The following is a 21,453-nucleotide window of genomic DNA, read 5'->3' as shown; positions in this document are numbered from 1 at the left end:
AGGAAATTTGCACAATTTCTTCATGGAACAATGATCTTTACTTAATATCCGAATGATTTTTGGCGTAAAAGAAAAATCTATAATTTTGACCCATACAATGTATTTTTGGCTTTTACTGAAAATGCTAAGACTGGTTTTGTGATCCAGGGTCACATATTACTTTTGCATCAAATTACAAAAAAATATTTAAGGCTAATGCGAGGGTGTATCTTATAAAGCGTCTATGGAAGTCACAGTAAATTTGACATCATTCTCTCTTTTGACTGCTGTTATCAGACTCTCTCTATTGTTTTTGATTCATTTTGTTGAAAGAAGTGAAAACACTATCATTGAGTTTTTACTTTTGCTATTTTAGCAAATGAGAATGCCAAAAATATATTTGTGGTAGTCTCCCATTCACCGCTATAGAAGTTTACCCAACTATGACGACTTCTGCTGCTGAGAAACCCGGAAACGTGAAAAAGGCCCGTTAAACAAGATGCATGAAACACTAAACCTTGGACAACATTTTTTGGTAAAAAGCGTATCAGAGTGTTTTTTATTTAAATATACAAAACATGCATTGAAAAACATAACACAGCAAACATTGCCTCCAGTTTTTTATATGTTTTTCATATTTATTGATCCTCTTGTTATTTAGTTATAATTTATCATCATTCTCCTGAGCTCACGTCTCTATAAACTTTGCACGTGTTGTGTTTAATGCTTTGCCAAAACTCATTAAATTCTTCTCCAAGCTGAGCTTCAGTTTATTCTCCAAACTCACCAATGCAACATGAATACAAAGTTTAATAATACATATGATGAAGACATCACCTTTACAAAGTTAAACATAACTTTTGTGTAGTACTGTATTAAGTCTTTTAACAGGGAGTCTTTTCTTTTTTGACAAATGTTTTAATTAATAGATTCTTTAATTAATAGAATCTCTCTCTCTCTCTCTCTCTCTCTCTCTCTCTCTCTCTCTCTCTCTCAGTGAAGTTTTATGAACTCAGGTTTTCTGTTTGTAAACTGGAATCAAACTGCTGCAGGGCATCTTGTCACCACAAATTCATAAAACCATCATCACACCAGTTATACAGACTCATTATACAATTATACAATTAAACAGTGTTTGATGTGGAGCGATCTCCTTCAGTCCTTAAGAGTTTTTCTACAAGAATGTTCATAGTATTTCAGCAGGTGCTCAAGTGGTTTTTCTCTAAGTTTGTAAACTTTGCTTGTGTGTGGGGGTGGATGTTATGAGTTATATTAAAGCTATAAGGTACAAGAGGCATTGTTAAAGTCCCGGTGAAATAAAAAATGACAATGCCTACTTATTCATGAAATATTGCAGCGTTTATTGTAAATAGTTTATCAATGTGGGTCATTCTCTTTTTAAAAATCATGTGCCCTTATAATCTTTAGTTAAAATCTGAAAATACCTTCCTGTAATGACTATCCATCTTAAATGACATATGTTAGAAGGCTTGGGTGGAGCATCTGTTAAGTCCTGCCCTTCAACTCACAGTCTGCTGCCAGTTCCATTTCAAAATGCAACAGCTTTTTTTATACATCCAATCAAATCACAGAGTGATTTGCCCACTATTTTTCTCATCTAAAATTCCATTTAATTCGAAAATGCATCAAAATACACAAGTAAAAACGATCACAACTTCCGGTTCACGGTGACTTTAACTGTGGCGCTATAACAGCCTCGTGTGGCTTATTGAGTGTTTGAAATGGTATTAACTGTAATATAATACAATATGACAGTGTTGAATAAACAATTCAATGTATTAATTGTACTATTAATAAAAAACCAGCCAAATAATTTAGCCTTTAGATGCTTGTAACAAATTACAGTATTAATATAGAATTCAGATGATAGGCGGCCACGGGTGCATCCATAGGCTGTTTCACAATAGCTTCCAACATGGATAATATGATTAGATTTCAGGGCAGGAACTATCCATTTTCTAAATTTGGGTTGTGGTCTTTCTTGTCAGAAAGGAAGGTAATTTGTTCGATCATTGACCCACTGTTCCATTACTCTGACCAAGATAGATAGTGTTTATTTGTGCGGGATGACACGAGCCACAGTGTGCATTGGTAAAGCTCTCCGAGTCACAGAATGATCAGAGTATTGCTGATTTTTAACAGGACGTCGTGTCCTAGAGACAGGCCAAGCAACGGAGCACAGATAATCTCTCTCCCCAAGGCCCCCGAAATCTACTGCTTTAGTATTAATCTGACTCAATCCTCTTTCGCCCTAAAGAGAGGGAGGTTAAGAGATCAGGTGTGTAGAAAGCAGGATAGAGAGAGAGAGAGAGAGAGAGAGAGAGAGAGCACGCGAGAAGAAAAATGGAGACGAAAAGAAAAAGGTAGAGGCGAGCCATCAATCTGAGGAAGAAAAAAGCAGCTTTCAGCAGCTTTTAATAAAAAACTACACATGACTGAAAGCTCAGATGATTCGGAAGGATTTAGAGAAGATAATGTAGCAACCTGTTAGTGGAAATATTGGGAATCTTTTATCTTTTCACACGCTGAACGGTCCTAATCCTTAGTAAAACAAGCTGTAAGGCAGCACTGATCTAAAGTGAGTTTCGACACACACACGCTCGCTCGCACTGAATTAGACTCGCTGCATTCTCCATGTGGCTGTACAATGAAAATAAAGAGAATTGGCCTTATTTTGCCAACTTCTACTTCAGGAAATTCTACAAAATTCTGAATAACTCGTTATCTTGATTGTATCTTTTGTACATGAGCATTTACAATCACAGACTTGATTGCCTGCAAGTCTTGTCAGTGAATAATAACTTATAACTGTCAACATACCAAAGAGCTTTTTAGAGGAATCATCTTTAGGTTTTAATAGTTTAATGTTTTATTAGTCATGATTTAATCCCTTAGTAAAAACAGCATCATACTGTCTACCAGATGATTCCAAGAATTCACATGGTTTGTTTACTACGTTATATGTTGTTGGGACAAATCAAGTCACTCTTTTCTAAAATGAAAATCTTTTGCCTTATCTTACCATTTAAAATGCAGTAATGTTAAATATTTTAGCACCTCTTAAAAAACAATTATGTTTACCTTTTTTTATTAAATTTATCAATTCTGAATTCTTTTTTATAAAGTTTTGGCAAATAGTAATTTATTTAGCAGCGTTGACCTTAAAACACTATTTATAGATAGACAATGAGTTTTTCTCATTAGATGTATGTAATGAATAATTAGACTAATGTTTTAGGAAAATAACTGAAAGGTGAATCATTAAACAAAATTGCAAAAATAATATCTCCTCTTTTTTTGTAATATTTTAAGAAGGGTAACTTGGACAACATGCTAGATTGCAACATTAATATAAATTAATTTTATTTTGTTAAACAACTTCTGAAGTTGTGCTTTATTTATCCATTTCCAGAGTTTCAAATTGGCCCATTTTCATTTATTTATAATAGGTCAGGTGCTGTGTGTACCTTGGGCATAATTTCTATAAAGGCTAAAAAAAATTGCAGTGCATTTTAGTGAACACAATAGAAATGTTGGAGCAGTTAAACACTTTACATGTGACACAATACAGTAAATAACTGAACCTGGGAGAATGAGTGGAAAAGGTTTGTGGCAAGAAGAAAAAATTCTAGACTTTATCCCAGAAAAGCCTAGGCAGTCAATATCCTCATAAAATGTAAAAGCCTACAGGATATCACGTTGTAAAAAGAAGATTTTTCTTGCAGAAAAACAACACAATAACAAACTCAAATATATCCATCAAATTTAAATAATAACAGATGTATTAAGTACAGATGACACATTTGTTCTGTGTATTTTTTTATTTTACTGTTATTAATGTGTTTTTAAAATCACATTGGTAAATTGAAATTGTAATTTTTAAAAAATGTTTATTTATCAAAGAAGCTGTTTTAGGAAGGGCTTGTCTAAGTTTTTTTCCATGACAGATGCAGCTGCGGTTCAGTATTTTAAAGTACTTTTGTGTATAATGACAGTAAAACCGGCTACTGATTTTTGGGAAGCAGTTTATAGCACCGCAGGGGACGGTGGGTATCATCAGAGCTGTAATTATCAGACGCCGATGCACCATGTCACACTTTTAGCACCATTTTGTATGTGTGTGTGAGACGCGAGTATGCGGTGCCAGACGACACACATCTGCCCTGTTTCCCTCCCCTGACACATGAACGTTTTTATTCAAGTTTAAAAAAAGGTGAAATCGTTTTGGTTTGTCAGCCGCTGTATAAAGAGGTGTCTGAGACAGATCGCAGATCCGCTCTGATGCTGGACTTCAGCCTGTCCGTCGCTGTTTTGCTGCCTTAATGTTTGACATATAATCTTATACCTCTTCAGAATTGCATAAACTTCACTTAAGAGGGCCTGAGAGTTTACAGACAGAAAGTGACTTGAGTCTGGAGACAGTTTAACTCGAGCCTTCGTGTGTGTTTGTGTGGAGGTGTAGATATGTTCAGAGAAAAAGTACAGCTCCTTCTCTAAGTTACCGCGTTATATTAGGGGTATATGTTTAAAGGTATGGAATAGTTTTGGGTGGAGATGTTGTTCCAAACTTGAGCTGTTTAGTGGGTTCCACATATAAAAACCCTCTTACAAGTTATATTAGTATATTAGTGTATTTTAATATTAAAACATACAGTATACAAAACAAAGATCTCATATGGATTTGATTAGGGTTCAAAGAAATGATCCGTTAAAAAGGTTTTTGCCATCAGTACAGTGTAGAGCATCACTTGTGTTTCTAGTAATTTGTCAGCGTAACACATACCCTTTTTTCATTCAATTCTTGCCCACTCCTCCTGACAGGACGTATCAAATTTAAGGTCCACTTGGTTCAGTCTCAGCTTTTTAACAGATGGCCCCACATTTATCATCCTCGTGTGTGTCACAAACAGAGTAAAGTAATGCCGTCTCCTTAGGATGCTTGACTCTTGACTGAGCCAAGAGCGGACTGTAAATCCCTTGATGTCACATTTGGATTCTTGAAGACTTCCTGCAGCATCTTTCAATCAGCTCATCTGGCCTGGGTAGATTGCCAGTGATGTAAAATCCTTTCCATTGGTAGATGAATTGTAGATGATGTATGTCGAGCAGTCGAGTGATTGACTACAAAATGCTTGGAAATAGATTTGAAACCATTTCCTAGACTCACAACGGCTAAGAGCAAAACAGGCCACATGTTGTTTGTGGAGGGTTGCAGATTCCAAGTTTTTATGAATGTTGCACTTTTTCGGGTGCACCTGATTTTTACACATTTGATGCAACGGTAAAGAGGTGTAGGTTGAAAAACCTTACACGACACAAACCTCATTTAATCAGCATAAAATAGGCGATTTTTTTTCTTTGTGTTTAATAAAGGGGATATTAGGCGGATTTCTGTTTTTAGGCTTGGAGAAGTTTGCTAGATTTATTTTACTTGCCATGTGATTTTTTTTATTGTATTTTACTTGATTTGCAGAAAAAACACACACAAAATAAGTAGCCACAAAAATGACGCAGTTTGCTGGATAAAAATTGTGGCAGCTTTTAGCACATAAGAGTAGAAAATAAAGATCCCAGCCTCACCCGCTCCGCAAAGCCTGTGACTAAATGATTAAATAGCCTTTGAGGTACTTGTTTTTTTGCTTATTTAATTTTTTCCTGACTTGACTTTTCTATTCATCTTACTGTCATTTAACTGATACTTTACAGCAGGCTGTTATCATTTTACTGCCCATAAGCGACTATACAGAGCCCACAAAGCATAATGATCAGTTTGATTGTTTTTAGAATGTACTGGTTTGTTTGCATTTGTATAAATATTTAGTTGTAAAACGAAAGCCTTGACCTGTCTGACAAAACAAACAGTAGACATCACGTGAGTGCGGTTGTAAATGCATCGCACTGTACAGCTGTTTTGTGGTCAGCGAGCTCGAGCTACTGAACGGAGCAGATGGCGATGGATGACTACACGCTCCAGCCCTCTTCTCCGGTTCATTTGAATTCTGTTTGTGTGAAAGCGGTTGAAAAGTTTCACTTTTCAGACTCAAATGGCGCCACGGATCAATTTACAACTAAATCAGTTTCTCACTTTGTCATGCTAGCACGCTTCTTTTTTGTTACCTCTCATGTGTGGTCATGTTTTGTTGTTATCGACTCTATTGTCAGTGATAAACATCTGCGATAAACAGGTTTGGCCATGATGTCCATGATGCCGAAAGGAAAAAGAAAACTTGCAGGCGTTTTCTGAAAGAGTTGCAGATAGCAGTGAAAAACACACTAATGATAAAGGCTCATAATATACAACGTCTTATGGTGCCATCCCAAAAAGGTAAAAAATCTCTCTCACGTACCTTCTCGGGATCGGTTCCACATTTATGGAATGATCTGCCCGCTGCTACAAGTTCAGCAGATTCTGTAGCCATCTTTAAGAACCGTCTGAAAACACATCTCTTCCGTCAACACCTGACTGATCATTTCTGACCTCTATCTCTTTCTACTCTTTCAAAAAAAAAAACTTAGCTCTGTATACTGTGGTAGGCTATATGAGACCAATTTTCTTTTATTGCACTTATGCTTTTTGTTGTCCTTATGTTGTTCCAATTGCTTCCATTGTTTCCATCATCTGTAAGTCGCTTTGGATAAAAGCGTCTGCTAAATGACTAAATGTAAATAAGTAAATTATGCATATAGTGAGTGAAAATATTTGCACTTGTTTGATCTTTTACTATAAACAACTACTTTAAGAAACCTCTTGATGTCCAATGTCAAATCTGGGATCTGAAGAAAAAGCAGTTAAGAACCACTGCTGTGTAATCCAGCAACAACAGTCCATTGAATAAGCAAATCCTTGAAACTAATAGTTTTGCAACCATTATCATTTTGGACACTCATATATTATAAGTGTACAGAAAAGTGACCAGTCTGGACCAGTGTTGATTACATCAAATACTGGAAAATAAAATGTGATAAACTGAATAATACGTTTTCATATTTTGAAACCAAGTGCTTGTGTCTTTCAATATATGAAAATCAGAAATGACTTATGTATTATTTAGTATATTGTAATATATTAACAATGTAATATTCAATATATTATCAAATATACAGCCGCAGAAAAAAATTAAGAGACCGTTTAAAAATATTTTCAGTTTTTCTGAATTTACTATTTATTTTATTTGTATTCAGGTAAAATAACCATTTTTTATTCTGTAAACTACTAACAATACTTTTCCCATCTTTCTGTTTGCTTTTATGTGCAGAAATTATTATTTGGTCAAAATAACAGAAAGGTGCTCTCTATTTTTTCAGACCTCAAATACTACAAAGAAAACACTTTTAAGTAATACAACAGTAATACTTGTACTTGTTCATAATTTTTTATCTTATAACGTTAAACTTTGGCTTATTCATTTGTTGAATTTGAGTAGTTTTGTTTTTCCTCGCTGTGAGAACTCTGTTCTGTCAGTCACTTAAGTTAACTTTAGGCTTAAGACATTTTCAAGACTTCACACTAAAAAACCGCATCCAGTTACTGTACTTGTTTTGTTACCAAAAGTCCTAAACCTCTTTTCTGCCAGTGGAAGCTGTGCACATATCTGTCAATATAGCTAAAGTTTACATCAGTCAAAACTTTTCACAGGTCCTGAAAACTCCAAAACTCAGAAACAAAACGTTTTCTCTTAAATAACGGTAAACCGTTCACTCATCTACGCATTGAATGCTGGCTTCTCACTCCCCTCTAAAGTTTTAACACATTCATCTCGCTCCTCGGGTTCCAGCTCCCAGAAGATTTGTCAATAAAAGCCATTTATTCAGACTCACTCCTGTGTCATTTTGGTGAAGTTTTGAGCTTTATTGTCCAACGGTTTGTAATCTGTTTTACTTGAAGGATGGCTCTTCCTCTGCTCTTATGGGCAGACTTTAGCTTTTTTTTTTAAATACACTCGACTCTATTGCGGATATTTAAGTATATTTGTTTAAACTGGCATATGCTTGTTGAAGCTAAAGTTAACCTTATAAGGACTATCTTATAGAGTTCAGTCTGTCTGCGGTCCATTTGTAGCTGAAGCAACTCCTCACGAAAGCTGCGGAGACCGATGTCTCAACCCCACTCCGCTGAAGAGCTCTCTGGGCGCCACCAAGATGGCAATCTAGGTGCAAGAGGCAGCATTTTGCAGGAGCATCTTTTGTTTTATTCGTCATGAATGTTATACTTTACACTTGCATTTGCTGCGTCGGCAGCTTTGTGAAGGTCTTTATGCTTTTCGAAGAGAGAAACGTGAGGTGGCGTCATTGGCACCCAGCCACGAGTTTACCGCAAACCCATAGGCTTTGGTAAACCGCCTCAGGATAGAGTTATAATATCGCTCTCTCTCTCTTTACCACACTTCATTTTGGACCACAAGCAGGGAGGCTCGGGTCTCTCGTCAGCAGAATCCCAGCCTTTTACAGAGGATCTCGGAGGGCTGAGTCATTTTCGTACGCGCTGGCCAGCAGCTTTTTAGTCATTTAAATCAGTGACCTCACAAACGGTTAAAGCCTTTTTTGTCTTAATGAACACCGTCTCCGAGTTGTAAATCATCTCAATTGATATTCTCTCATTCCGCAGCCTGATGCTGCCCATTGAATAATGAGCACCTCTGATTTATAACGGAGTCTCCGGTGATTCACAGTGGAGACTATGAACGTTAAAGCCCGTAATGACACCGACGCTCGGCAAACTACTGTACCGACTCTTTCAAATGCGTAAGCACACACATATATTTAGATCTTCCCTTTATTTGCCTTATTAGCCATGTCCTAGGAATATAGAAGGTTCGCACGGTGAGCGAGAGAGAGAGAAAAGCGGATGTTTCTGCTGAAAGAATGCACTTCCTCAAGTATTTGGTGAACGGCGCATATTTGGCATTCTTGAATGACTGTAGTCGTGCTCCGTGTTACTGAAATACATCAACGCAAATACGCTAATCCAATCAGGTCCTTTATGGTAGTGGCAGCCGGGGAAAAGCACATTGTCTCAGGTGTGTTTTGCGGGCAGTAATCTTTCTTTGTGCTGACTGGCAGGAGATAATGTGGTGGAGACACTCCTCGTCGCACTGCAGGTCTTTATTCTCCTTTGTATAACAGAGATGTTCAGGTGCAGAAATAAGATCCCGCCAGCTTTGCGGTTCAGAGACCGATGATGAAACGTGTTGATCTGATAGAATGATGGTTGTGCAAGTATTGATAATAGCGCATGTTTTTTGTTCTCCAGCCCGTAAGCTGAGGAAGATCGGACAGATGAAGGGTCCAGAGGAGGCCGGACCCCTCCACGGCCCGGCAGAGATGCTTCAGTGCCTGTCGCCCAAGCCGAATCTGACGTTCCATTCGCAGCTCATTTTCCTCAACATTCTGGAGGCCATCGAGCCCGAGGTGGTGAACGCCGGCCACGATCACGCTCAGCCTGACTCGGCAGCCGCTCTCCTCACCAGCCTGAACGAGCTGGGAGAGAGGCAACTGGTGAAAGTGGTGAAATGGGCCAAAGGCCTTCCAGGTAATTTAAAGGGACAGTTCAGATTTCCTCACCCTCAAGTCATTCCAAACCTGCACAAGTTTCTTTCTTCTGCAGAGTGCAAAAGGAGATCTTTAGAAGAACGTTGGTAGCATTGACCCCCACTGACTTCCATTATGTGGACACAAATCCACAGAAACATTTTTCTAAATATCTTCTTTTGTGTTCCACTGAAGAAAGTGTCTATTGCCGCTGTCCTTCTGAAACCTTGGATGGTTAAATTAGCTGTTTTTCAGGAAATGGGAAAAACAATGCACTTTTTAAATAATTACATATAGTGTTGTCAAAGTTGACAAGCACTTATAAATAGTTTTAATTGGTTAGATATTTGTCAAACCCAGTGACAAACATAAAGAGTGACTGATAATAATGATTTATTCTAAATATATATAAGAAAAATCACGAAATATGGAGATACAAGGGTGAATACATAATGAAATAATTTGTATTTTGATGTGAACTATCACTTTGAGAACGTCCGATTCTGTCTCTCCTCAGCCTGTTGTTCTGTTGTTTTGAAGGAATACTCAGTGCCTGTTGATTCAAGCCGAGACATCGCTGGACAACAGTTTGTATATCGGTTTCAATTTTCCTCCGTGATATAATTACGCCGTGTATTTACAATTCAGAGGCTTAAGTGGATTTTGTTGTATTCTGCATCACTCTATTGGCTTTGATGAAAGGCAGATTTAAAAGGAGAGACTTCAGTCGAAAGTAAAACGCACCATCAAACGCTGAGGGGAGAGTCAGCCGGAGCGGCGAGGGAGAGACAGAAAGGGGTGTGGCTTGAAACAAACACATTTTTTTTAAGCTGATAGTTTGACAGCGGATGATTGGTTGATGGAATCAGGTTGATGTGATTGGTTGCAGTTCTCCAATGTGCCATTATTGATAGCATTAATAAAACTGTAAGGCCTGGCATTTTAATCTGCTCTGAAACTCGTGATGAATCTGTTCTGAGGAAAGTGAGATCAGTTTGAGCAGCGTGTTTTCCCCTTTGTTACCCAATGCAACCTGTACAGCCAGGTTGTTGTCTTCCGTCCTAGAAAACGTACGGAAATTCCTTCAGTTCAAATAAACATATGTCTGTTCTGTGACAACGGGCTAAATCTGATTCATGGCCCCGAGCTGGCAAAGCTGAACCGTAAATGAAGTCGGTCTGCAATAATAGCGCCCAGGCAGCTGACAAACTGTGAGATATAGGGAGCAAAAGCAAAGCACAAATATTTCTCCATCTCCCCGTCTCTGAGGTTTCCGTAACCTGCACGTGGATGATCAGATGACGGTGATACAGCATACCTGGATGGGAGTGATGGTCTTCGCTCTGGGTTGGAGGTCCTATAAGAATGCCAACGCGCGGATGCTGTACTTCGCGCCAGACCTGGTCTTCAACGAGTCAGTGTCATTCTTTCGACTATTTCACATTTTCTTTTCAACGGCCCGCTCTGCATTGTTGCCTGCACATCTGTCATTCTATTTTCTTCCACTGTCCATTTGTTCGCTTTGTAAATGTACTAATCCATCTTTCCTCACACTCATTTTTCTTTTCATAACTCTTCAGCAGTCCTCCCTTTGCCTGATTCCCCCTCTCCTGCTCTCTCTCTCTCTGTCGGGCAGGTACATATCTTGTACTTCATGCACACAATAACAGTCTAGTCCTGGATGCTTCCCGGATTCATTTATAATTTACTGCTGGCTTATTATGCTGTGGAGGATCTTTGTCACAAACACAATCCCAGGAGAGATTGGATTTTTCAGGGGGCTCACATGCTCTCAATGGCCTTATTTCACCGATATCTGAAATAGATTTCCTTCCTAAATGCATCTTGTCCATACCCCATACCAATGCTGCTGGCAGAAATTGTGTTTCAGACATGAAAAATATATTTCATTTAGCAGCAGATATGAAGTCATTGGAAGACGGGCCGCATTAGTCTGTAATCTGTAATGTTAATGAGCGAGCGTAAAGTTATTGCAAGCTGTCAGAAAATGTTAAACATTTCTTTGTTCGCCTTTTTCTCCCTTTCTTTGTTTCTGTCGCTCTCCGTCTGTGAATCTGCCCCCTATCTGTCAGTCGTAGGATGCATATCTCCAGTATGTACGAGCACTGTGTTCAGATGAAGCACCTCTCTCAGGAGTTTGTGCTGCTGCAGGTCACACAGGAAGAGTTCCTCTGTATGAAGGCCCTCCTTCTTTTCAGCATCAGTGAGTCTTTCATAATATCTTTGTGTGTGGGGGGTCAGCTTTCATCTGTGTTGATGGGACCAAATAATAATAATAATGCATTTTATTTAATGGCGCCTTTCAAAACAACCAAGGTCACCTCACAAACAGGCAAAGAATCAAATAAAAGTACAGTGTCACCACAATAATAGAAAAACCTGAAATCAGCTATGTTATGGGGGCCAGATAAAGGTCTTGAGAAAGAAAATGCCTTGATCAACATAAAAACAATGTTTTAATGCGTAAAAAAGTTTTTCTGTACGGATAAGGTTTAGGAATGGGGTAGAATTACAGCATAGAAAAAAATCATTAGCTCGATATGAAAAGAAACCAATGGTAAGTCCCCACTAAGATACAAAATATTGATTTTGGCCTGTCTCACCAAATAAAATATGTACCGTTTTTTTTTCATTCATTTCATTGTATAAAGTTCATTTTAAATTTTGTTACACGTTTTATCTAAAACATAATTACAAAAAATTGCCTACTAAAATGTGATCTTACGTAAGTCCTTACTGAAAGACAGGTTAAGGTAAATTCCCTTTTCATGTACACTTTTTGTAACTTTTTGCATTCTTTCTAAATAAAACATGTTGGTAACAGAGTTGCAAAAAAATGCCAAGGCTTATATAAATGTTTGACCTGTCGAGGTTAATAAACACTTTCTGAATCTTAGACACCTGCTTTCACTGCCCGTCTGTTAAAAAAAATGAGTTTCAGTTCTTATTTTGTACTTTATTCGTGAAAAGGGATATTTACCAATGAAAACCACAGTGAAATAAATAAGGCACAACACAACAAGCAAACACACAAAATCAATACATTTCAATGGATACATCATGTACTTTTCCAACAAGTTCAAGTGAACGTTTTTATCTGTATTTCTATTTGCGCAGTTCCAGTAGAGGGGCTGAAGAGTCAGAAGTATTTTGATGAGTTGCGTCTGACATACATAAATGAGCTTGATCGTTTAATCAACTATGGCAGGAAGACCAACTGCGCCATGCGCTTCCAGCAGCTGACGCGACTGATGGACTCCCTTCAGCCTGTTAGTAACACACACATACACACACCTGCAGGACCATGAGTACAAATTCTGTTTAATATTAGGTGTGGAAATCAGCAGTTATACAATATTATTGACACTGGGTCTTGATAATATTACAATTCTGTATGTTTAGCGTATAGTTATTCAAACTCTCTTGCATTCTTTACTTTATTCTTCATGAGACTTTGGTCATTTGCACACTCATTCTGAATCCTTATCTCATTCTAATGATTTTGGTTGAATAGAAAAAACTTGCTACATTTTGCCTTTGCACAGACTTGCTCTCCCTGTTGCAAAAAGTATTCATCATGTCAGTAAAACTTCTTTACATTATGATATCAGATGTACAGTATAATATAAAATAAACATTTTTAAAATATATATTATGTATAATTATTAATAGTTGTATAATTAATAAATAAATGTAATATATTATAATTGTTATATTTAAAAGAATTCCAACAAATTCACCTTATCACATGCAGACACTGATGATTATAGTGTGTTAGATGTGGTTTTGGTAACTGTGGCTGTATTTCCTGAAATATGCCTTCATGCCGATAAAAAAATTCTGTTCTTTTAATTCCTCTTGTTTTGTCTCTTTTCTCCTTTTCCCTCTTTCTCTTTTTCTCTCTCACCCAGATTGTTAGGAAGTTGCACCAGTTCACCTTCGACCTCTTTGTCCAGGCTCGGTCCCTGCCCACGAAGGTCAGCTTTCCCGAAATGATTGCAGAAATCATCTCGGTCCAGGTGCCAAAGATCCTCGCTGGCCTGGCTAAACCAATCCTGTTCCACAAGTGACACGACTACATGAACCACCGATCCATACCGACCCCATCCAGGCAATATGAGCCAGTCAGTTCAGCCTGATCCAGTTCGATCCAGCCTAAACCAGTCTGTGACGCTTTTAATCTGGACTCGATTCGAGCAATGAGACTGAACGATACTGATTTTTGCTTTTCCATTTTTTAGCATTTCTCCCTCCCTTCCCCCCTTCCTTTCTATCTCAGTTTCTCTCTCACCCTCCTTTTTGAAAAATGGCCCTGAAAAGTAGCGGGACCATTACATCATTACAGTTGTCTATCTTCTCCTCAGAAATCATTTGAGCTCATTTTCTCAAACTGACAGCATGGTGTGAAGCAGGTTTTGTTCTTTCTTTCGACCAGCAGTTATCCTTCAAGAGTTACAGCGTGTTGCCTAGTGGACAGGTTGGAAAAAAATATCACACTGCAGATTCATCTGAGCTCGTCTTAAAAAAAAAAGGACATTACGCAGATCCCTATCAGGTACGGGAGCCTGCGACCAGCCTCGACTCTCTATGCATCATGTCTGCCGGGATAAAAAAGGTTGCATTTATTGTCTGTGACTCGAGAGATCAGGAGCAGACGAAACAGCATGCGTACAGAAATACATCCCGACGTCACGAAAACTGAGACGCATGATTTTTTTGTGCCTGTGACTTTTGCTCTTGTTAGTTAGATCGACACACTACTATGTTTCACTGTTTTACTATTACAAACAGTATAGTATTTAGTACAGAAGGACAATAAACCATCTCCCTGTTTTTATTACATTATTGATTGTAAAACGAAGTGCTTTAATTTCCCATGAAATGTAGAAGCTCTTTAAAAAAAAGGCACTGGTGATTTGAGATATCTTAAAGGTTTGTGTAAAAATTACTTTTTTGTTCGATTGAAAGTATGTTTAAATGTGTCAAATCAGTTGTAACACAAGAATTTGCCTTCTTTAGACTTTTGTTAAGCCAGGGCCTGGTCTTTTTTAATGCCCTTTTTTAAAAACCTGAATATTTAACTGCAAGTTTTTGGGTATAATATTGCCAGTTTAAAGATCTGTGTATATACAACAGAAATACAGCAAAGCTTGGGTCAGCATAGAATATGTTCAACTATATATATATATATATATATGTATATAGGCTACGTATATGCATGCGGTCTTCATATCCATTACATCAAAACAACAAACAAATAATTGCATGCTAAAGCCCTAGATATTATAACAAACCAAACTGCATTTCCAGTAATGGATATTGTTAGGAAACGGGGCTGTTTCCCATAAGGCTCTTATGAAGTTACTCTCTCTCTCTTTCCTTAATGGAAGATTTGGCAAGGTAATGTTCTTGTATATACATGTAAAAGTTAAGCGTGGTTCTTATCAACCTTTCTATGTGCTAATGTAGTCAATAGTTTTACAGTACAGTTTCCTCTCTTTCCTCTCTAGTAAGTGCCACTGAGGGATTTGTATTTCTCTGCGCTAGCAATAAGTAATCCCATGCTTAACACACTCTTTTACAAGCTGTTTTGTGATACCAAAACACGCTTAAAATGGCGCACAACCTTAAACCGATATATTAAAAAATCTGAAAAAAAAGACGTTTGTGCTAACACAGGATAGTACTGTTATTTTAACCGATAAATAATCGCTTTTACCAAACGTAATCACCATCAACTGTCGCGAGACGGCGCGGCGCGTGGTGCTAACTCGGGCGTTGAATGAGACAAACGTCAAAAAAACAAACGAGACGTGTGTGTTTTTACTGTGTAGCTACGCGCTTTTGCTTCAATTAAAGCATTCTCTCTTTTTATGTGTCAGAACGGAACATATTTACTCGCTTTCCTCATACTCGGCTAACCGCGCATATTTTTCTAGACGCCGTGTCACCTTCTTTGTCCAAGCGCGCGCTCGGTTTCTAAATGATTGAATAACGCATGCAGCGTTATGTATGTAGATTACTCTTTAAAGAGCCCGGAAGTCTCGGCGACGCGTTGTCTTTGTCAGGCCCGGCGTGACCTGGGGTGTACTTTCGACAGAGCAGGGAGTTTTCCGCCGACTTAAAACGACGAGATGGGGTTGAGCTGCCGCTAGCTCTCGGAGCGCGTTGACGGTTTAAATGTGCCAGGCAGAGAATAGGCTGTCAGAAACGGCTCCTCTGCTCTGACAGCACCAAGCACCGCGCAATTACACGCAGGTGTTTACCCATTTAGACGGCCCGAAAGCACTCATTAGAATTTGCAGAACTCCAAACTGCACTTTTACCCTGCCAAAAAAGAGCTCATGACTTCCACCGCAAATATGTAGCACTTTAGGATACAGCCAAACGCGTTTGATCATCCAGACATTCATTAGACGGGTTTGGATTTTAATTAACAGCGACGACGACGACGACGTGCAGGAGAATACATGCATGCGAACGCTGCCGTCCCGCTAACGTTATATTCGGCTTTCAGAGCGATATGTGCTCTCTCTGTCTTACACTCGTCTGTTTACAGTGGAAAGTTACTCAGATGTAACACCTCATTTGGCTCACGTCGCGCTCATGAACTGACTTGTGCTTGGATGGTCCGTAAGCTGATTTACATTGTGACTTTCTTAACACATCTCTTATGAGCTATGATGTAGAACTTTTGTGTGTGTTGGTTTTCAATTAAAGTCTTAAATGGTTTCAGATCTCCGCTTTAAGAGTTACTGTTACTGTGTGCAATGTGGTCGCCAATTACAAAAGCCTTTGTGTGTGTGTGTGTGTGTGTGTGTGTGTGTGTGTGTGTGTGTGTGTGTTTATACGCTTTCCTTTCTTGTAAATCATCTCTGCATCGCCATCCTAAATAAACTCACGACTTCCCAGAGTTCTAATGGAATGGGACAAAAGAAAGCAATAATTACACTGTCGTTTGACAAAATGTTTTCTATCGAATTTGGCCTGTGTTGGATGTTAATCACAAAGGTTTGCTCTCATATAAAACAGAAGAGCCTTAATAACAGTCTGCATGTCACCACGATGTTTCCTGCAGTTATAAATGGGCCTTGTGGTAGTGCACTAGGGAAATATTTTACCAAATGATTTCTCCCTCATATATATTTTTTCCTGGCAATGAGGAGAGTAATTTGGCTTTTATGCTGAACTTTTTGCAAGGTGTATCTACTGAGATATTTTTGACACAAGTTCAACGAGTTGCATTAAATCGACGTACTGAAACGAGAGCACCACACTGGTTTACAGTCGGACGCTAATCGTGCTAACGAGCACCCTGTTTCATGTAAACATGAAAGCTGGAGCTATTTCCTAGCTTTGTAAACCATACACGACTCCAATGTATGTAACTGCTTTGTTTTTTTACTTTTTTGCTGGCTGATACAAACAATTACTAATTAATCATTAGCGAATGTCTTTTTACAGCTTTTATACGTTCGTCTTTCCATATGGAGATGGAGGAGCTGGATCAAGTTTGGCTTTATATATAGAAGGAAATTCTGGCTTCTTAAACGATGTTTGTTACTTAAATCTTTGTAACTTTATAGTCTTTTTTACAGCAGTCGTGTGTACAGTACGTGTGAGTGGGTGGGTGTGTGCATGCACGCTTTTTTTGCAGAGTATTAAGTACTGCTGTGTAGTGTCGTATTGACAGTTATTAACTGACGTTTTATTTTGAGCAGTTTGCAAACTGATTTCTACTCATGGATAATCGCTTTTCAGATGCTTTCGTGTCTCTGGCTCTCGTTGTTTAGAGCTTGTTGTAAATCGGGCTTGTTTGTGTTTTTCCGCTTTCAATTAAATAAAAACATTTCAAAATCAAACCGTTCTCCTGCAGCGTTTGTGCCTGTCTCGTGCGATGCCTGATCTGCGACGACATAAACAATATGACGGTAACATTAATGTTTGAAGTGGTTCTGTGGAGAGCAAGTAGTTTCTTAAAAGCGAATGAATCTGTGCAGTGTTGAGTTTGGAGTGGTGCACAGCTGTTTTAATTTAAATGGATTCCAGAAGTTTCTGCCAATCGTTTATTGAGGATTAGCTCGTGGCTATTTCATTGTCACGGCTCACCGTCACAAGAAAACACAACACAAGTTTTTTTAAAGGTTGCATGTTTTTGCAGCAGTATATTCAAACACAAAACAGGGTTTAGTGACTGTTACGAAAGTTAGGTATAAAGACACACAATAAAATATGTACAATTACATTCATCGACAGAGTAAACGTAAAACATGGAAATTACACTGTAACATTATTACGTAGGAAAGCACCACAATCTGCTTCGAATGTAAAACTGAGCTCCTGCCAACCTGCGTACCATTCTAAAATTCCAACTTTATCAACATATAGATATTCTTTCATTTTCACCTTCACATACATTTAATATTCACATTGACCAAAGTAAACATCCGGAATAAAAGGACCTTTCGTTCTAAAAGGTCCAGTTCAGCTAAATAAAGAACGAGTTCTCTTATCAGTAAGGTTGACCGATAATTTAAAAAATAAAGTGAGGGATGGCGAAGCCTATTGAAAAGAATAAGTAGTCGAGTAATGAAAGCTCCTCTCTCTGGTTTGCTGGAGGAACACCACAGGCGTGTACCACTAGATGAAAGGAGAAACACTTTGCAATTACCGTAACTACTTTTCTTGTCAAAAACATTTAGAATCCGAGCCCGGGTCATTCATCTCCTTCCAGTTACTAATTACTGAGATAATAACAGATAATTAATAGATCCGTGTTCACATTCTGCGTAATTAAACACTGATTAGTGTTGATTCTGAATATTATATAATACATTCAGGGCGGATCCACCTTCAGTCTTTCTTAAAGTGAATTCTGTAGTGCCAACATACATGTGTGAAGGAGCGAGAACGTAAACTCATAAAAATTGAGATACCGAAAGGAACAACAAGAGAGCAAAAGGGAGGAAGTATGGCCATTGTTCGCAGGGAGGTCAAACTGTTTAAAATGCTTTGTGTTTGTTCTCTGAACCGAGGTAAGGATCAAAGACGGTTTTACAAAGTAAGCGAGGGCGGAATGTGGCGAAGAGTACAAAATGGTACCCTTTCAAATTCATTCACAATAACCAAACTTGAGGGGCGGTACATTGATTCTTTGTCAGTAACATTAATAATTTATCTCATACCAGGGTCTACACACACACGCACACACAGAGTCTCTTGACCGCAGCTGTGTGCTAATTGGTCCACAAGTCGATTGACTGGAAGTTATTTCTTATTTAGTGTTCTGCAAACCAAACGAAGTGACATAAATTAGCATTCGGCACACACATGCATCTCATTATATGTGACATCGCTGTAGATACTGATACTTAAAACTACAAACAACACTATCGTGCTAATAATAATAATAATGTTAATAATAATAATAATAAATAGGGCGTGCTGTACCTCGTCTCTGGAGGCTGCAGGTGAGGAGTTACCAGAAGAAATTGGACTGGAGCTGTGGGACACAAAACAATAGGTTGTCATTATTGCTGTGTTCTAAAACCAAGCAAGCTGACTACTGAGGCGGCATTTTAAGACATCACAAGCGTCGAGCCCTGTTCCAAAGGCAGAGGTGGACAGTAACGAAGTAAATTTACCTGAGTACTGTACTTAAGTACACTTTTTGAGTATCTGTACTTTACTTGAGTATTATTTTTTCTGAGTACTTGTACTTTTACTCCACTACATTTATAAAAAGGTCCAAAAGTAGAAAATGGTTTCTATGCAGCGGGTTTTCCTGTGTGCGTCATTTATCTGGCTTGCGATCTTCCAGGACCTTTTAATGTTGCCAAGTATTTCAGTTTTTCTAAGCTCGCGGTTTTCCAGCAAGCTTTAAATGGCCATTTAACAGATTTTTTTACGCAAATCTGGCAACTCTGGGATCTTCCCCGCTAAACTAATGTAAACGTAGGCGCTGCTACACCGTTGATAGCGCTCTAAAAAGGCAAATTGAACAATAAAAGACGAAAAGGGCACATGTTAAAGTGTGGTGTAATCATCTGTGGGTTACGATCAGTCAAAGATCGTAGAAACATTGTCATGAAAATGATCGGCATAACGGCTAAACGGTAAATAAGCATCACATACACCTTGAGCTACGCGTGCGTGTTAACTTCTGATCTGCTGCTATATCATTTAAAGCGATTTGGAAAATGAATGATGTTTTTACTGAAGTAACTATAGTTGAAGTATTCCTGTTGACATAAAAACAATAGAACCCTGCCCAAAATACAACATAAAATGTAATGGATTTAATGGTAATAATGGAAATTGTAATGGTTACTTGTTGTCTACCTGTATGTGATGGATTCTAATGGTGGGATGGTACCCAAACACACTACAAAGAGGAATTTAATTTAAAAATCTCATTCTAATAAAAAAATTCATAGTTTTTTTCAGCAGGGATGGTATTTGCAGTAAAACCACAGTATCCACAAATTTACCATTTTCTATATATAGGAACCACATACTCCAATTAATAATCTTTAGTAAAACCACAGCAACTAAAAATACCATAGTTTCATTAAAATAGCTATAGTTTATGTTTGTAGTTAAATTATGGTAATACAAATGGTAATAAATCCAACAAAAACATGGCTTCTACACTTTACTATTTACAAGAACCTTACTACTTACTGGTAAATTGCTGCTAAAACTGGTAAAGGGAATATACAAAATAAAAAAACTGCTCATGAATACATATCGTGCTCGAAGAACAGACTCCTGAGATGAACGGGGCGTGGTGCTTTATGGAGTGATTTTGAGGACTAAATTAAAAAGGAATTGCTATTTGTTCGTGTCAAAATTGTGACATAATTCAAACGCAAATGCAAACCGTTTGCAATTCTATTAGCAAATGTCTATTTGCAAATTAATTACCTCTGTTTTACGATTTACGACCCTGCCATATTTAAATCGCAATAGCAATTCCCCATATGCAATTTCACTTCCTCTGGTGTCGCGTATTAAGCCTGCCAAAACTCAAATGAAATCGCAAATCCCTTTGCATTTGCGTTTCCTCTGACTTGTACAGAAACCTGTCAATCAATGGCGGGGGTGGGCTTATTCAACGGGGTGTGTTTGCATCGAGAAGTGACATCATTCACCGTCGCAGTGGTGGCAGTCAGTCCAACACCAAAGTGACACCGTAAGGGCGACACCGGTTGTGGCTAAAAAGGATTCAGCTACAGCTAAAAGCCAAAATAACAATAATGGAACAAACGAGGATCAGATGCAAAGTTTCATATAGAGAAAATCTTTACAATGAATCACAATTGCGGTACTTAACAAGTATAATTTAAAGAAGTTCAACGGGCTCGATAAACAGATGAACACAAACAGTGGTCTGGAGATCTCAATGAGATAACTTACCAAGAAAAGTCATTGAAGCAGTGTGGGTTCATCATAATTACATTAATTTCTCAGGTTGGTGGATCACCTGATAGGCTCATTTACAGCACATGTTGTTGAAAAGGCTGTTCTGAAATTAAATTAATGTTTAAATACAATTCAATTCAATTTTATTTATATAGTGCTTTTCACAATGTGCATCGTTCCAAAGCAGCTTTACAGGAGAAAATAAGAAAAACTGAAAAAAAAGGGTAAAACACAGCACAGTGCATGGTGTTTATAGAACAAGCAAGATTATTCTAGTAAATAATATCTAACAAATGCAGTCTCCCGGTGGTTTATTTAGCATATTATGCATTAATCGAATGCTTGGCTGAAAAGATGTGTCTTTAATCTAGATTTAAATTGGGAGAGTGTGTCTGACCCTCGAATAGTATCGGGAAGGCTATTTCAGAGTTTAGGTGCTACGTATGAGAAAGCTCTACCTCCTTTGGTGGATTTAGTTAT

The 21,453-nt window shown here is 38.1% G+C and overlaps 2 protein-coding genes across 4 annotated transcripts in view; one reads left to right on the top strand and one right to left on the bottom strand.

Moving 5' to 3' along the window:
- The window catches only part of ar (androgen receptor), a 71,907-nt gene extending 57,513 nt beyond the window's left edge, over positions 1-14,394 (top strand). Inside the window, exons 4-8 of one of the 2 annotated variants that reach the window (XM_057326217.1) lie at positions 9,251-9,529; positions 10,798-10,942; positions 11,622-11,752; positions 12,667-12,818; positions 13,461-14,394. In XM_057326217.1, the coding sequence (XP_057182200.1) occupies positions 9,251-9,529; positions 10,798-10,942; positions 11,622-11,752; positions 12,667-12,818; positions 13,461-13,619 (866 nt within the window). In that variant the 3' untranslated portion in view covers positions 13,620-14,394. Of the gene's footprint in view, positions 1-9,250; positions 9,530-10,045; positions 10,943-11,621; positions 11,753-12,666; positions 12,819-13,460 lie in introns of those variants that run through there. The other variant, XM_057326225.1, reaches the window with a different exon arrangement.
- Positions 14,395-14,522: 128 nt separating this feature from the next.
- ophn1 (oligophrenin 1) overlaps positions 14,523-21,453 on the bottom strand; it is a 41,612-nt gene continuing 34,681 nt past the window's right edge. For both annotated transcript variants that reach the window (XM_057326235.1, XM_057326234.1), the window contains exons 23-24: positions 19,000-19,051; positions 14,523-18,835 (exon numbers count right to left, since the gene is read on the bottom strand). In XM_057326235.1, the coding sequence (XP_057182218.1) occupies positions 18,824-18,835; positions 19,000-19,051 (64 nt within the window). In that variant the 3' untranslated portion in view covers positions 14,523-18,823. The remainder of the gene's footprint in view (positions 18,836-18,999; positions 19,052-21,453) is intronic.

The sequence above is a fragment of the Triplophysa rosa genome, linkage group LG2, assembly GCF_024868665.1.
Source record: "Triplophysa rosa linkage group LG2, Trosa_1v2, whole genome shotgun sequence".
NCBI lineage: Eukaryota > Metazoa > Chordata > Actinopteri > Cypriniformes > Nemacheilidae > Triplophysa > Triplophysa rosa.
The sequence above is the reverse complement of the archived record's forward strand: the minus strand, read 5'-3'. Positions and strand labels throughout refer to the sequence as shown.